This window comes from Sesamum indicum, linkage group LG3 (assembly GCF_000512975.1).
Source record: "Sesamum indicum cultivar Zhongzhi No. 13 linkage group LG3, S_indicum_v1.0, whole genome shotgun sequence".
In the NCBI taxonomy this organism is placed as follows: domain Eukaryota; kingdom Viridiplantae; phylum Streptophyta; class Magnoliopsida; order Lamiales; family Pedaliaceae; genus Sesamum; species Sesamum indicum.
This window is the reverse complement of record NC_026147.1, coordinates 11,393,644-11,409,874: the sequence shown is the minus strand read 5'-3', so window position 1 is coordinate 11,409,874 and position 16,231 is coordinate 11,393,644. Positions and strand designations below refer to the sequence as shown.

At 34.3% G+C, this 16,231-nt stretch overlaps 1 protein-coding gene across 7 annotated transcripts in view; it reads right to left on the bottom strand.

Moving 5' to 3' along the window:
• LOC105158042 (uncharacterized ATP-dependent helicase YprA) overlaps positions 1-16,001 on the bottom strand; it is a 25,048-nt gene extending 9,047 nt beyond the window's left edge. For 6 of the 7 annotated variants that reach the window (XR_002286856.1, XR_002286857.1, XR_002286858.1 and 3 more), the window contains exons 1-14: positions 15,741-16,000; positions 14,714-15,445; positions 9,477-9,588; positions 9,271-9,368; positions 5,960-6,118; positions 3,972-4,040; positions 2,178-2,300; positions 1,947-2,096; positions 1,655-1,786; positions 1,490-1,569; positions 1,235-1,329; positions 1,063-1,130; positions 652-753; positions 484-557 (exon numbers count right to left, since the gene is read on the bottom strand). Coding sequence is in view for 3 of the 7 variants with exons in the window: in XM_020693034.1 (XP_020548693.1) it covers positions 484-557; positions 652-753; positions 1,063-1,130; positions 1,235-1,329; positions 1,490-1,569; positions 1,655-1,786; positions 1,947-2,096; positions 2,178-2,300; positions 3,972-4,040; positions 5,960-6,118; positions 9,271-9,368; positions 9,477-9,588; positions 14,714-15,445; positions 15,741-15,905 (2,159 nt within the window). In the remaining 4 variants the exon portion in view is untranslated. Of the gene's footprint in view, positions 1-483; positions 558-651; positions 754-1,062; positions 1,131-1,234; positions 1,330-1,489; positions 1,570-1,654; positions 1,787-1,946; positions 2,097-2,177; positions 2,301-3,971; positions 4,041-5,959; positions 6,119-9,270; positions 9,369-9,476; positions 9,589-14,713; positions 15,446-15,740 lie in introns of all 7 variants that reach the window. The other variant, XM_020693036.1, reaches the window with a different exon arrangement.

Sequence of the window (16,231 nt, the reverse complement as noted above, 5' to 3'; positions counted from 1 at the left end):
TCTAAACCTTATTGTAGAACGACCTTACCACAATTTCAATTTTATGGTACATTACAATGACCTCCTAATCTTTCCTAGAGTTCCTAGAATCCAGAATTACATTTAATTGCTGTTTCAAGTTCTAGGAACTACTGATCTTCAAGAACCTTTTGATATCATTTCCTGACACAAAGTTAACAATCATTCCTAGCATTCTACCCCATTGTGACAGCATATGAGATTGAACTGAAGTCTTGTGTTCATTCTGTACTTGTCATGCCCCACTGCAGCAGGAGCATTAAAAGAAACTAATTGAAATTCATTCAGATATAGAAGGCACATTTAAATCATGCTTACTCTTTCCACATTTTTGCTGAACTTGAGTTCCACTTAACAATAAATATTAAACTATAAGTTAAAAAATTACTCATGGTTATTTCAATTCAAGAGGTCAACTACAAACAGCTAAGATTGTCCAGGACCATTCAGGTAACTATATATCACCTTGAGCGTCCAGCAACCACATTTTTACTAACAGACTTTTTAGCCTCCAAGCTGCTCTTTGTTCTCTTCCAGACCTTGAGGTGGAAATGATGGAAGAAGGTAATTAAGTTAATCCAATCCTATAGAATTCAAATGGAAGTTTGGCAAACCCACTAAGCAAAATCTCACAGTTTTCAGGCATAAAGGAGGATTCCAAAGCATAAATAGCTTCAAAGCAGAAGGGCTACCATCCTTCTCTATTAATTCAACCGTTGGTAGATTTGCTAATTCCTGCAGTCAGTTAAAAAGTAAAAAACAAGGTATATAAGCAAGTTCTAATGTAATGCATTTGGCGTGCAGTCAAAGATCTGCAAACATATAGCAAAATAATTCATCAATATCAGTAAAATATATAAAATGTGAAATGCCTTGTACCAAAATTCCATGAAATGGTTGGCACCCCAATTGTTTGCATGACTAAGTTTAGGCGATATGTTGGACCAAAAAAGTAAATAACTGTTTTATATGCCATGAATCAGCAATGTGAATCTTAAACCTGAATTAGATACATTCTTACAATATTCTGAAGAGAAAAATTACCATAGCATGCTCCTTTGGGTTTGCAGAAGTCGCAGTGCTTAAAACAAACAAAGGGTCACTGCTGTAGACTGGATATGAAGCCAGTTGTAAAGGTAAGATTCAATTTCAGGAAAAAAAAAGGACAGCAAAAGAAATTCTGAAACCAGCATAAACTATGGGAAAGGAATCATACTGTGAGAACAGATTCGACGAAGCCGTCTAAATATGAGAGCAGCATGACAACCAAATGTCCCCTTATAAGAATGAGCTTCATCAATAACAATAAACCTGACATAAAAAAAAAATCGTGACCTTCCATTGGAATAACTGGTGAAACAAAATGAATGAAAGACTAGAAGTTCTGTAAACAAAAAGTAACATATTAAAGCGAGTAATTTGGAAAGTCACCCAAAAAGTGGTAGAGATACATATGCAGCAAAAGAAGCACCTAAGATTTGACAATATTCGTCTAAAGTGCCCATGGAATGGCAAGATTGAGGCATGTAGCATGTCTGGATTTGTTATCAACTGCACAATATTGATGAATATTAAAAACAAAATGATGCCGTCTCAGAGAATCCATCTTATCCAGGATAAAAATTATGTAAAATACCAGTCTGGCATTATCCTGTAGCCATAACCTATCTTCCTGAGGAGTGTCCCCATCATATATCCCAATATTTAGGCTATCATCAAGCCCATGGGTAATAGCTGACAAAGCTCTAAGCTGATCTTGAGCCAATGCCTACATGCAAGTTAAATAAATTAAAAAAGTATACCTAAAAGCGTAAAAACACAATGAATTCAAGCTGTATAACCATTTCATAATCAAATTCAGCAAAATTTGAACCACAAAACCATTAACGAACCAGCAAAATTATGAGGATAAACCTGAGATAACAAACCTTTGTAGGGAAGAGATACAGAGCACAAGCTAATGGATTGTGCAATAGTACTTCCAGAACTGGAATATTGTAACAAAGGGACTTCCCACTAGATGTCATGGTTGCCACAATTACGTTTTTACCAGCAAGGGAAGCTTTGATTGATTCAGCCTGACATTCTATCACAGTCAAGCGCATAAAGGAATATGTGCTGGATGGTTACATAATTGATTATTAGAAGAATATTCTTACCTGGTGGCTATACAATCTTGAAATGCCCACACGGTTGAGCGCAGACCTCACATTTTGAGAGAGCTGACAGGGGATCTCAACATACTTGGCACTCCGGGCACCAATCTCTTCAATATGAACCACCTGTGAGTATTAACTTAGCACAGTTCAGTAAACCACAGTTTCTACACTCCATACAAGTATGATCTCAAACCTGACTTTCGCCTAGAAAACCAAGTCCTACGTTCTCAGGCCAAGAAATAAAGGGCGGTGGGTAAAGGTGTAATCTAGTCGAGCTCCAGAAAAACTTGGAAATGTTTAGGCCCGAGCTCTAGCTCAAGCTCAACAAGTCATTTTATATGGCTCGAAAGGAAAAGATTGAGCCCCAGATCAAGGTCGAGCTTGAGTCTCAAAACTATTAAACATATTAGAATGACAAAAGAAACTTTGATATTTTATTTTATGATAAAAGAGACTCTTAATCTTGCACCAGAATTCCTCAGATAATTTAAAAAGCTAGAATAGAAATTAATATGAAATTAGATATAGAATAATGGCAATCTAAATATTTTTTTATAATTTATTTATAAAATTTCAAATGTCACAAAACATGTGTGAACTCATTTAACTTGATGGTAGAAATATATAACTTTATAACTATTTTTAGTATATATTTAATATTTGTGTAGCAGCAATGTATTTAGCGAAAATATCGAATATATTGATTACATTATGCACATACTCATACAGAACTTGTGTAGTGGTATTTTATTAAGAATATGGATATAATATATAATTACATATATATATATATATATGAAGAAACTTCAGTAACTCTCAAAGTATGTCAATTTTACAAATAAGTTTGTTAACAGAAAGTCCTTTTTTTGAATTAAATTCTATAAGAAATTACATTTAATAGTATATAACAGTAGAAAGACAGTTCTAAGAATAAAAAAACAATGCTTGTAAAAATACATTATTGCAATATGATGATGATTGAAAATTAATTTTTTATATTAATTTATCATATAAAAAACAAAGAAAAATAAGCAAACAATAGTTGATTCATTTGTAGACATATATGTCATACAATATCAATGAAAATATTTAGTATAATCACCAATAATATTATTATATTTAGTATTAATTTATGGCCATTACCAAACTTCAATACAAATTTAAGTACAAAGGTTAGTCTGCATATTTATATATCTTTCTAAAGAATATGCTTACAAGACAAACATAAAAGCTATTGCAATTTATTGAATATCATTTTTCAATTTCATTTGCCAACTGTAATTTCGGATGGAGTCCTAAAAACGTATACTAATTGGATAAAGTACAATAGATTGACAAATATAAAAATGGATCTATGGAAATTCTATGCATTGTATTAAATAATTATTACTAAAAGAATATATAAAAAAATTACTGAATTTTTAGGCTTATTTAGTAAAAATATCATATTATTGTTAAAACATATGAGATATTGATTGAATATAATTCTAATACATTGATATAGTATTGGATAAATATTTAAATATATAATATTAAAAACTAATAAAAATGTAAAAATAGAAAAATAGGACAAAGCACGCGAATCAGCTCACGAGCTGTGAGCTTTTGAATAGAAACATTTGAGCTTAAGTCCAGGTCATCGGAGATCTCAAGTTGAGTAGGCTCCAGTCAGCTAAAAACAATCGAGCTTGAGACAAGCTAGCTTGTATACCTCCTAGCAGTGATGGGACATAAATGAAATGAAACAAATTAGGAAGGTTAAAAATGGAAAAATGGCTTTCAAAGTGTAGAAACCTGTCCTTGAGATCCTATGCTGCTTCTGAGGTGCTCCATCATTTCCTCTGGTAGCAATGTCTTTGTGTCCTGCCCAATCAGGAATATCAACAGTGTCAGTATTCTACAGATTGCTCTGGCAATAACCATAGCACCCCAAATGAACGAGTGGAATGCTATTGCACTATAATCCCTATTGAAAAATTTGGGCAACTACAAACATAGAACGAACATTTCTGCATTCTTATTGCTTCAAATAAACATCTGTCAACTGTGATGACTGTGTCAAGGATTGCACACACCCATTAGATCATTGCTGTATCATATTATGCAGAGGACATACTTGAAGAGCCAAGAACAAGCACATGCTACAAGAAAAAAATTGCAGATGCCCCTAAAGTATTGTCTGCATGGCACTCCAAATATGTTCATGTGATGAAAGACGACACATTTTCTGGTATTGATTTCCCTATATGAAATGAATCAACTGAAGAATGGAACAAATCTTATATATTTTGGTGTTGATTGGTTTCTCTTCAGAGTATATAGCATCATTGCCAGAGATTATGGAAATGAGCTAATAATTCGGAGATAATTAAATTTTGCAGAGTTTTCAAAAGACGTGACGCCACAAAACCCTGTCCAAAAAAGCAAACTACATGCATATGACCTGAAAATTTATTGTTGTAATACAAATACTTGTAGGGATCCACTACCATTACACACCAATCAAACTGTAAATTGTTAAGCAACATATGTTTCATAGAATGAACACAACATTAAAATAGACTTAGCACGCTGGACGCTATATGGAAACCTAGAACTATGCTATGTGTAAAACTATAATGTCTGTTGGAGGAAGTATTCTCCATCATTCTAGCTCTTTGTGAACATCCGAACTTTTTGAGAACATCAATGTAAAGTATGCTGTATGTATGTAGCAAATAGACCGACTTTAATGAATATGCATCTGACACAATCACTCGCTTCAGATCAATTAAGAAACCTAATTTCGAAGACTCAGTGCGTGTGGTAGAGGGAGAAAGAGGAAGTGGCTCCGAGTACTTAAATTTCCATAGGAAAACTATTTGAGCTGCTAGCTGAAAAAATGAAAAAGGGCAAAGGAAACAGAAACATCCACAAAAAACTGCTTAGAACTAAATGAGAAGCTTCTTATGAGACTTAGGGTTGCAAGAGCAACTTGAAGTGATTCGGTTATCTGATTGAGGATTGACTTATCATAATATTGAGCATGTTGTTGAGTGCAGTTCAGAGGTCCAATGAGACCAGAAAGCCAAAGGTGACCAAACCACCGTTTATAAATTGAAATGATGAACTCTCTAATATTATTTAGCTTTAATGCATGTTTGCTATGAATCCCTTATCTTTTGCTCAATAGCTTCATTTTCTAAAAATTTCCTTCTATCCATTAATAAATTCTAAATTTTTTTACTGAAATCTAAGCTCATCTTTGATCCTTTGGTTTTATCCACATCACTCTCAACTCATCCAGCAAACGAGTCTCTGCTCTATGCAACAAACAGCTTGCATTCTTTCGTTCTACAAAGCTTATGTACCCTCTAACTATATGAAGGGCGTACTCTATAAGAACAACCATAAAGACAATACACACTAGGCATGGCATAGTAATCAACCGTGGAGCTTACATGCATGTGACGTTTCGAACAATATTCGCACTTTCTGCAAAAAACAACTAATATGTTGCCCACTCCAAAAAACAATAGAACTCAACCTCTGGAATTATTGTAAATGGTACATGAATAAGCTAATGATAAACAATGAACAGAATTGCTACAAGCAATATTCAGATGTAATATATCAGCCAAGGGATATATAGACATATTATTGATGCAGTTCACACTTTAAGCACTAAAATAGGGGACAAGTGATCTGTTCCTTTCACATTGTTCCCTTCATACTCTGGCTTTTGCAGCAGTACTACAAGAATTAGAACTGACTAGATTCTGAAACAATAAGATTAGTCTTACATGGCAAGGTACTTCATATGAATTGGAAGTTGAAGCAGCAGAATCTCTTCTCCTCTCTCTTTCGACTTCTTTTTTACTGGCTTGGGTATCGGCTTTCTTCACAAAAACCAGAAGATCGTCTAATGAAAAAGACTTGACCATCTCCACTCCATTTTCAAACTGCATTAAAATAATTTAAGCATTTAATCACTTAAATAAAACAAATATGCCACGGTGCCAGGAGAAAACGTGATTGTGTAAGTTGAGCATTTTTTCTTTAAGTGGCCTTAATTAGTTCTCCATAAATTCAGTTAACGCTAAAAGTGTTAACTTACATGGATTATGAATACAAAATCATTTCTCCTAACTTCTTTCATGTGAACTTTTCCTAAAATCAAACTAGCTAGCTCCTGTGGGTGGAGGCTCATGGCCACAGTAGCAGGGGAAAAGTCTACTCTAGATGCCCGTAGAGCAATTACCAAACTCCTCAACTCATTCACTAAAACTATCAATACTAGAACAGCATGACACAGAATATCTATAAGCTATCAAAAAACTATATGGTCAAACAAATCTTAAGTTCTTAATTCAATCTGATAAGAAAAAGACAAGACGAGACATCTTAAACCCATCTTGTAAGAAATTGTTACCCTCCATCCTGAAAAGACACAAAAAAGCATGAGTTTTGAATAATCAGGCTACTTTACATTCTTGTTTTGGTAATACTGCTACATAGACGAGGCTCCTTGCTTCCTATCACAAAATACAGTATTACTAACTTATCCAAATATCCCAGCTCAATCCTTACAGACTGATTCTTCCATGCCTGCCACAGTTTTTTCTACAAACTTCATCATGTTTCAGTTCTTTGTTATATAGAATAAAGATTCACAACGGAAAGGTGTTGATAAATCAATTTTATCCATTTAAAGTGGCAGGGATGGTAAAGTCTCCATAGCACAGATAAAGTTTTTAAGCCATCGTACATAATAAATGAAGAGAAAGTTAAGGGAAAAAAAATAGCCTCTAGGGCAAGGACATGCCAAGAGATCTCAAATTGTCATATTTTACCCATGACTTGTGTAGATTGAGTGTAGTAGGTGTGGAGCTTTCCAGTACTCATGACTTTTATAGATTGAGGGCACTAAATGTTAGCTTTCCGGGAGTATAAGTACACCTACAGCCCTACATGGTAATAGAATGAATCTTCGTTTGATTGCTTATTTAAACAGCATCCTTTAGGGAAAAAAAAGAGAAATTAGTGGGAGATGCCTGGCAGTTTACCATTTCTGCTGCAATCATTATCCGTAAAGAGTATTAATAGGAAGACGGGCATGTTATAATTTTACATTATGCAGGAATATATGATAAGTGTAACTTTTAGAGCAACGAAAAAGACTTAGACATAACAAAGGAAAGTGCATCTAACGTTAAAGCTTAATCTGTTGGGTGAATTATTTCATATTAACATCTTAACACGCTCCCTCATGTGCAAAACCCTGCACGTGAAATCTTCCATAAATGGTGGCAATGAGATTCAAACCAAGAGCTCTTGTTTGGCGTGGCTCAAATACCAATGTTAAACGACCACCTCATCAATCGTTCAATATTATATGTCAATATTATATGATAACAGAAAGGAAAAGAAGAACGTAAGTATAGAGAAATAATTTCGGATAAGAGAAGAAATTTCCATACAATGGTAGAACCAAATAAACAATAAGGAATGCCCACTCTCAATGATAATCAACTCTAAGTAAGACAAGAAATATAGTATATATAAACCTTAAAAGCTGCTCTGCTCCTCCATGGTGTACAAAAACTTTTACAAGGATAGCATATTTGTATGAGATACTCGATAGGATACAATATACCCGTCCAATACTTTAAAATATGTCCATAATATTATAAAAAATTATTTTGAATAAAACTTCAGATGTGACCTTTCCAACCATGAATTATACATGTCTTGCACAAGTAAAATATGAATTATGTGATTAAAAAATGCAACAAACGTATCATGAATTTGATTATTAAAAGTTTGTATCATAATATATTCTTAACTACACTTCATTGTGTTAATACTTTTGGTCTACAAATAGTTCATAACTTATTTTCTTCTTAAAAAAATACTTTATGTTATGCAAATTATATATTGTCATATGTATATATATATATATATATATATATTTCTTTTTTTTCTCTAAATCTGAAATTTTTAGTCAATGCATTAGTCTCATATGGTATCTTCTCTTTTCATATTTTCAGTATCCCTGTGTCCATATCCACATACTTGTGTCCATGCAACATAGCCGTTCCTACCAAGAAAAGTATTAAAAATGCAACTAGGAAACACAGATTAATTTATTGAAGCCCAAATCTAGGATTGTTAAAAAGACTCCAAAAGAAAGTCATAATAGCATTATCAATACTCAACTCATAAACTAGACTCCAGTAAACCGGAAAAGTTAGCAAAATATATCTTATCGTAAAACCCCATAAAAATATAAACCATGTATAAAGACCAACAAATAAGTACTCATTTTGGAACTAAATTATTTTCAAAGAAGCTTCTCCTTCAAACAATTCTGAAAGTTCTGGCTTTGGATATACCTCAAGTTTTGGGCATCAGCATCAAATTGACCCTCTGCAAGACTTCATTGAGAGTTGACAAGAGCTCACATCAAGATTAGACCATCTACAAGCCAGTCTTAGTTATGTTTGATTTCTCATTCTATATGTGGTTTCCCGTTTCCCTTTCCCATTACATCGGTTTTTCATCCTTGTCCTTACCTGATATTTTGTATTTAACCAAAAAGAGCAATTAGCTATTGAAAAAAGAAAGAGGGTATCTTATTGAGCCTCATTTCTTGTTTCTCACCATATCAGGCAAGTCACCAGATATAATAGAGACATCGCAATATTAATTGGTTGTTTTCCATTAGTAAGGCCTTCTGGTCCTCTTGTGAGCTTGCTACGTACAATTCTTCAGACTTCATAGCATTTAATTCGATGTGCTATGGTTTCCATTCTAACCTCCTGGATTCTTTGCAGACCTCAAGAAATGCAAAAATAACAAATAGTTGGAGTTCATATGTAGGAGCAGTGAAATGGATAACCGATAACCAGCTATAGGTTTGATAATTAACTACACCAACACCAAGTGCAAAACAAAAAACTTCTTATACGTCAAACAGCAGAAATCACTTGAAATAGGTCTAAAGAGTTGAAAGAGATAAATAATTCCAACAAGTGTACACTATGAATGGAAATTGAATTGGGATAGAAATGAAATCTCAGAGCAATGTGGGAGTAGAATAACATTATTGTACCATTAATGATTTTGCTGCCTCTGAAAGAATAGCTTTCACGCAAGTTTCTCTTTTCTTCATCGAATTTAGGATCTTCGACCTAGGCAATTGCTTTGCAGCTTTCAAGAATAGTTCAAATGTAAAACATTAATTGAGGTAACTTTTGCATGCACAAGTAGATAATAACCTTTTGGAATTTAAATTAATTAAGCATACGCAAAAAGTACCTGTAGTGAGTTGATCTTCATGCTGATCATTTTTTTCGGCTGAGCATTTGGTTATAACAAGGGAATCACCCAAATTTTTTGCCTCTACTTCATTGTTAACAATACGTATTACCTGAGAGGTATAAGAAAAATGCAAGCATTTTCATAAAATAGATTCAAAATGTTACTGCAGTTCTGTATTAAAACTGTCTAGGAGCAATGAAAAGAGATAAGTAAATGATTTTTGGCATGGCGACTGACAATTAGTAAAAAACCAATCAACTATGAACAGGCAACAACAAAATGTTTGAATTGGTTGTGATGGTAGGTTCCTTCAAGATTTGACATAAGTCACATTTCACATCTGAAAGCCACATCAAATTCATCTCAGAATAAAATTCAACAAACCATAGAAATTCGGCCAAGTTCAAACATCATTATTCGTCATGGAAAAATTAAATCAGTTGCTCCATCCAGTTAGCAATAGCACCAGAAGTTTTGCAGTGAATAACACAAAAATGGAAAGAAGATATTTTTAGTTAAATTATGAGGGAAGCACCACAAACATAGATCAAATCAAATGTAAATGTTTTTTTTGTTTCTCTATTGTACAATTAGCTTCTGTCAAATCCTCAAATTAGACCTCAATGCACTTTCAGCGAACTTACTATAGCTCTCCACATTTTCTTCTCAACAGAAAAGTGTTAATCAGATACATCAAGGTGTTGGACAAGTTGATAGGCAGAAAAACATTAGAACTAAAACATGGTCAACTGCAGAATCTGGCATTTCCAGGTTCTGTCTAATGGTATAGATGTAAAACTGTGAATCTGCAACATCCAGAACTCAGCACCTGAAATTCATTCATTATTTTTTTCCTTCTTGTGATCATTATGCTTCTCTAGAGCTTCCAAATAAAGAAAGCTTAATGTTTTGACAAAATCCATGAAATTGTCTCTCATTAATCTTAGACATCAAACAACGATCAAGTTGTCAGAAGGCATACATCCCAATATTCCTTCTAAGTCAAACCTCTTCCCTTTACTCCTGTTAGCACTCATCTCCATACTTGCAATAGTCAGGACACAAGATGCAATATATCACCAGTTGGAGAATATACACGCAAGCAAGGATTAATGAGGAAACTAGATAACTGGAAAGATGGTCTCCAGTACATAAAGCACATAATTTTCAAGAAAATACAAAGCAGAAGAGATAGTGCATTAAGCATATTGTATCATGCACTTACAGTAGAAAAGGAAATTATTCTCGCGGCCAATTCCCTTTTAAACTTCCCAGTTACTTTATTTTTCACAGTTTAGCATGCAATAGTTAAGTTGGTCCCATCTGGGGTCATATTCCACATTACATGCCAAAGTATTCTACTCGATTCGTTTCTTCTATAGACCACCATTATTTTCTGTTCCCTTACTTATTCTTGATCTTCAGCTTTCCTTGCACGTGGTTGATTTCTCTCTACTTCCTCTTGTCTTCCTGCTGGTACAGGCAGATCCTCTTAAGTGCATTTTATCCTTCTCTTACTCTCTTCCTTTTGGTTATTTTTTCTCCTTTCCTGTTCCTATTTTCCACATTTACTTCATCTTCCTTTCTCTTTCCATCAATTTGTCTGTTTCCACCCAATTCCTGTTTGGTTTACAAATCTTACCTATTGTTACATTTATTTTCACCTTGTCCTCCTGTCCCTGTCACTCCCTTCAATTTCTTTATTCCTCCCTCAACGCCCCTTCATGGCTTAGTTCAGATTCCAAGTCACTTTCCCAATACACGCAATACTTAGTCATCCTGGAACAACAGCTCATAAGGGTCTAGTCCTGCTCCATAACTACTCTTTTTATACAAAACCATCTTCTTAATTGCACTTCCCATTTTAATCTATTTTATGTGTTTTTGTCCTAGCATAATAGCTAGTTTATCAAGGATTAAGCACTTGTAGTTACAAACAACTTGTTCAAACATGACTTGATTCCTCACATATATAGCCATGTGGCGGTACGACATTGTGAAAGTAATACCACTCACTTAAATGCATGCAGTTCTAAGATGAGTCTCACTTATATACATGTAGTTCAAATAAAATGCAACTCCAGCTTTCTGAGTGAACAAAAATAGAACTTGTCTTACCACAAACAAGAGTTGAATGGTATATCATAAATCATATACATTGCCAAGGTTTTTACCCTACTCGTGCAAGTTAAAAGCAAGAATATCAAAATATAGTCCATTTATAGTAAAAACCCAGTAACTTTGTGTTTAGGGATACATGTCAAAGAGGCTGAGAAATAAGAAAATGGTTCTAATCTAAAAGCATGTCCATATCATAAAGAACAAACAAAAGAACTTGTCTTACCACAAACAAGAGTTGAATGGCATGTCATAAATCATATACATCGCAAAGGTTTTTGCCCTTCTCTTGTTAACAAAGGTACAATTTATTAGCAAGAATGTGACAATGTAGTCACTTTTGTAAAAACCCAGTCACTTTGCGCTTAGGGATACATGTCAAAGAGGCTGAGAAATAAGAAAATAGTTCTTGATGCAGGTAAAAGATGATGAATAAAAGCATGTCCATATACCATTAACAAATAACAACCATGGGTTCATTGCAAGCAAACCACATAATCTTCAGAAAAGCTCCTAAAGGCCATGTCTCATGACGGTGCCTACTGAAAATAGATATTTCAATTGCATTTCTAGTATTTATGGGTTAAACCATGTTTATATACCTATCTCGGCTCTTTGGGGCAAAGAAAATTTAAGAAAAATTGCATTAATTACCCTTTGAATTTTCTATAGTTTGTTGGCATCTATATGGGCCTGCAATCTAGGTTGAGAGTGCAGCAGAAAAAGTCAATTGATTTAACATATTGCAAGAATATTTTGTACCATCTCATGAGGATATTGGGATGAGTTCTAAGGAATTGGCAATGGGCTTCTTTTGAGAATAAACTTTTCAAAAGGAAAAAAAGTAAATGCCAGACAATTAAGATAAGATGAACATGGGTAATCATATCTGTTAGAAATGGAGGAAATTCCTCCAGAGCATAAGATAATCTGAATCTAACACGTGGCCATATAGTTTGTGCTTCAGATGAATTGCTCGAGGACAAACTTGGAGAGCTCTCTGGGTATGCAACCCCAGGGAAAAAACCAAATGGAGTGGGTTCAGGGGCCCCTTGAGTGAACAAATTTTGATGTGGTCCTGATCTGTTTCTGCCACAGTTGAAGGTGTGCATGGTAAATGTTTATGAAAGAAAATGCCTTCATTATGCCCTTCAACCTCAGTGGAAGAGGCACAAACTACTCTTATTTCACAAAGGTCTATTCACTCTCAAGAACTTCCCTCATCCCACAAACCCCTTAGCTGGATTACTTAAACAACTTGCGAATCCATAAATTCAAGAAACTTGATGAAATTCTGTTCATCAAACAAATTGTCGCCATAGGCCCTCAAAATTCTTAAGAAAACATCACCCAGAGGTCCTTTTTGTTAGCCATTATTCAACGCTTTCTTCCTTTTTGTCGTCATGGGGATTCTATGTTCTGAACTCATGGCATTCAATTCATCACTAAGTTTGGAGACACTGTATTCTTACTCAAAGATTTCCTGTTTGATGACCTGTTTGCTTTAAAATTCTTACTTATGGTTCCTTTTACTTTGTCTCACATTCTCTGTTGTCCCTCTCACTCACTTCCATTTCTTTCTTTCTTCCTGAACTCTTTGTTTCTTTCCCTTCCTATTGTTTCCCTTTAATGCTGCAGCCATCAAATTAATTACAACCAAGAAATAGCTGAATGTGATTGACCCTCAATAAAAATGTGATTTGATTCTTACATATATACAACTTCCATGTCCAAAATACTACAGTTCAAAAGTTATGACAACTTACTTAATTGCATCTGATGTTTAAGATAAGACCTCATACAATTGTTCTTCACTGCATGCATTCAAAGAATACACCTCTCAAGAATCCTATACAAACAATGAAAATTAATCTCATTACACATGGTAGTTGCATAGTATCTCATGAATCAAATGTACGCGATAGACAGATCCAAGAGGAGGCTAGCCACCACAACCTCCGGGGAAAAAAAAAAGGGAAAAAGGTGACATGTGTGAACATATATGAGAGTACTAGATATTTTGGTAATAATATTTTATATATATTTTTAGTAATTGGCCCTTCCAGTACAAGTTAATCGCCTTCAATGTCAAACTATTAGTCTTTTAATTTTATTGAATTCAATGCTCATATATATATTGAAATGTGTGTATAACAATTGATATCTCTACATATTTCAACTTCATTTAAACTACAAAGGTTAGTGAGATATATATCTTACACTTCTACTTTCTCTTACATTATAAGGTTCACGTTCAAATAATCAAATTATAAATTATTTACTATTTTAATTGTTCACGAAACTATCTTATTCACAAAAAGATTACTCTATGATAGACTATGTATTATGTTACATCCCACTAAATTTAAGAGAAGATTTATAAAAGAAATTAAAAGACTTCCTCAATAAAGTTTAGATTACAAAATGCGCATGTATTCCCATCAATTGCATTAATGTTGCGTAAATGATTTGAAGCAGATAATTTATTTTGTCTATAGTAAATTTCAATTGCATTTCTAGTATTTATTCCCATACCAAACTTAAAATTTATTGAAGTTTCTAACTATCAAAATTACTCAAGTTTTTCGCTGCATATAGCACATGTTTTCTGCTATTGCGCTGCCCATGCTAACGAGAAATATACAAGTTACGTCTAATCACACACAATAGTTGCATAGCATCTCATAAATCAAAATGACTCATGTTTTTGCACTGTTATGAAAAAGTACAAACTTCAAGTTATGATTAGGACTACTGCAATATTTCCGCTGTAGTACAAATGCAATAAGTCAGCATTTAGATCCTCATATTTTAGTGTTAGAGAGACCTGATAAATGATCATCTAGGTTAAGAAATCCAGCTTATTTAATGTATTTTTAAAAGTATGTTGATCCATCTTTTGATCAGATAGACAAAGGTTTCTCAAACAAACAAATAGAAAAGGGGACATATTTCATTGAGAAATTATTATACCAATTACGAGTAAATGTCAAACAATTATGTTAAGATAAATATGGGGTAATCATCTTGGGAGAAAATGACAGCAACCCTGCAGGGGTATGAGATAATCTGGATCCGTCACAAGCCACTATAGTTTCGCCAATCAGATAAATTACCTGAGGACAAAGTTGGGAGAGAACCTCAAAATCTGCAATCCCAGGGTGAAAGCCAAATTTATGGAGTTCGTCCAGTGGTCCCTTCAAAGCATTGATGGTTATCTGTTTCTGCCACAGCTGAAGGCATGCAGAGTAAATGTTTATGAAAGCAAATACCCTCATTATGTCCTTCAACCATAGTGGACAAAGGCAAAACCTACTTTTACAAGGGTCTGATTCACCGTCCAGTTGATCATTAGCTTTCCTCATCACACAAGACCCTGTGGCTGGATTACTTAAACAACTTGAAGATTCCATAAACTGAAGCAACTTTTTAAGATTCTCTTCATCAACCATATTATTTCTAGAAGCCTGCAATATGCTTAATAGAACATCATCTGAAGATCCTTCCTCTAGGCCCGTATTCAACTCTTTCTTCCGTCTCTTCCTTCTTGAAGTATCATGGGTATTCTCATTTTCAGAATTCAAGCACTTGAACTCAGCCTTGTGTGGATTTTCCCGGTTTGAGACATCCTGAAAAGATAAGAGATCTTGCATGATTTCAGACCAAGTTGAGTCAGCTAATTCAGTCTCCAATTTTCCATCAGGGTTCGGATTTTCTGACATCATTTCAGATGCTTCAACTCTATGCCTTTGTTGCCTATCCTTTTTCACAAACGGGACAATAACTAAAAATTCCCCATCCCCAATCAAATAGCTACTAATCTGACTCTGCAAGTTCAATTTCACACCCTGTGACCAAGAAGAAAAATACGAAATCAAATGAAAAAGATTACAAAATGTCTGCAGTTGATCAAGAGAGAGACCAATTCAATGAATGATATCAGCAAAACAACCTGAAAAAAAGAAAAAAAAAACATTCCATAATAAATTAAATCTCTTACTGGAAAAGGCACAACTCCATGAAGCACCACATGTAAAATATTAATCATGCACCAGACTGCTCCTTAATCTTACATCAGCATTTGCCGACAAACATTCATACACACACACATGTTAAAGCAGAAACGAGGGATTTAAAACTTGCCTTGAGGAAAAGGTGGAAATTAGAAGAAGCAGCAGCCGGAGAGAAGCTTTGCTTGAGAAGGAGCTTGAGTTCTTGAACGGTCTTGTTTTGTTCAATCGACACTCGGATTGATTCCCCCATCAAGCTACGCACTTCGATTTCCCTCCCATTTCCACTCTGCCCCATTTCGCTTCGCCGGAGTAAACAAATTCTCACCGTTTCCAGTTTTCCTTCGCTTTGCAGTTCTGGACTGGGACGAGGATTCTTGAAAATTGTGAAAACCTATTTGGCGGGGGAGGGGAGTTGGTTGCTGGAGGTCACGTGCGTGTCTCTGCTTAGGCACGTGTTTTTTGTTTAAGCGTTTAAAAAGGATTATGGGCATCGCAAAATCCTCACACTAATATCTTTCAATTGTATAACAATACGCTAATATTGATTTTTCTCTTGAGATAAATTTATTTAAATGTAATTAATATATTATTTATTAATTTAATTTTTATTTTTATTTTTAT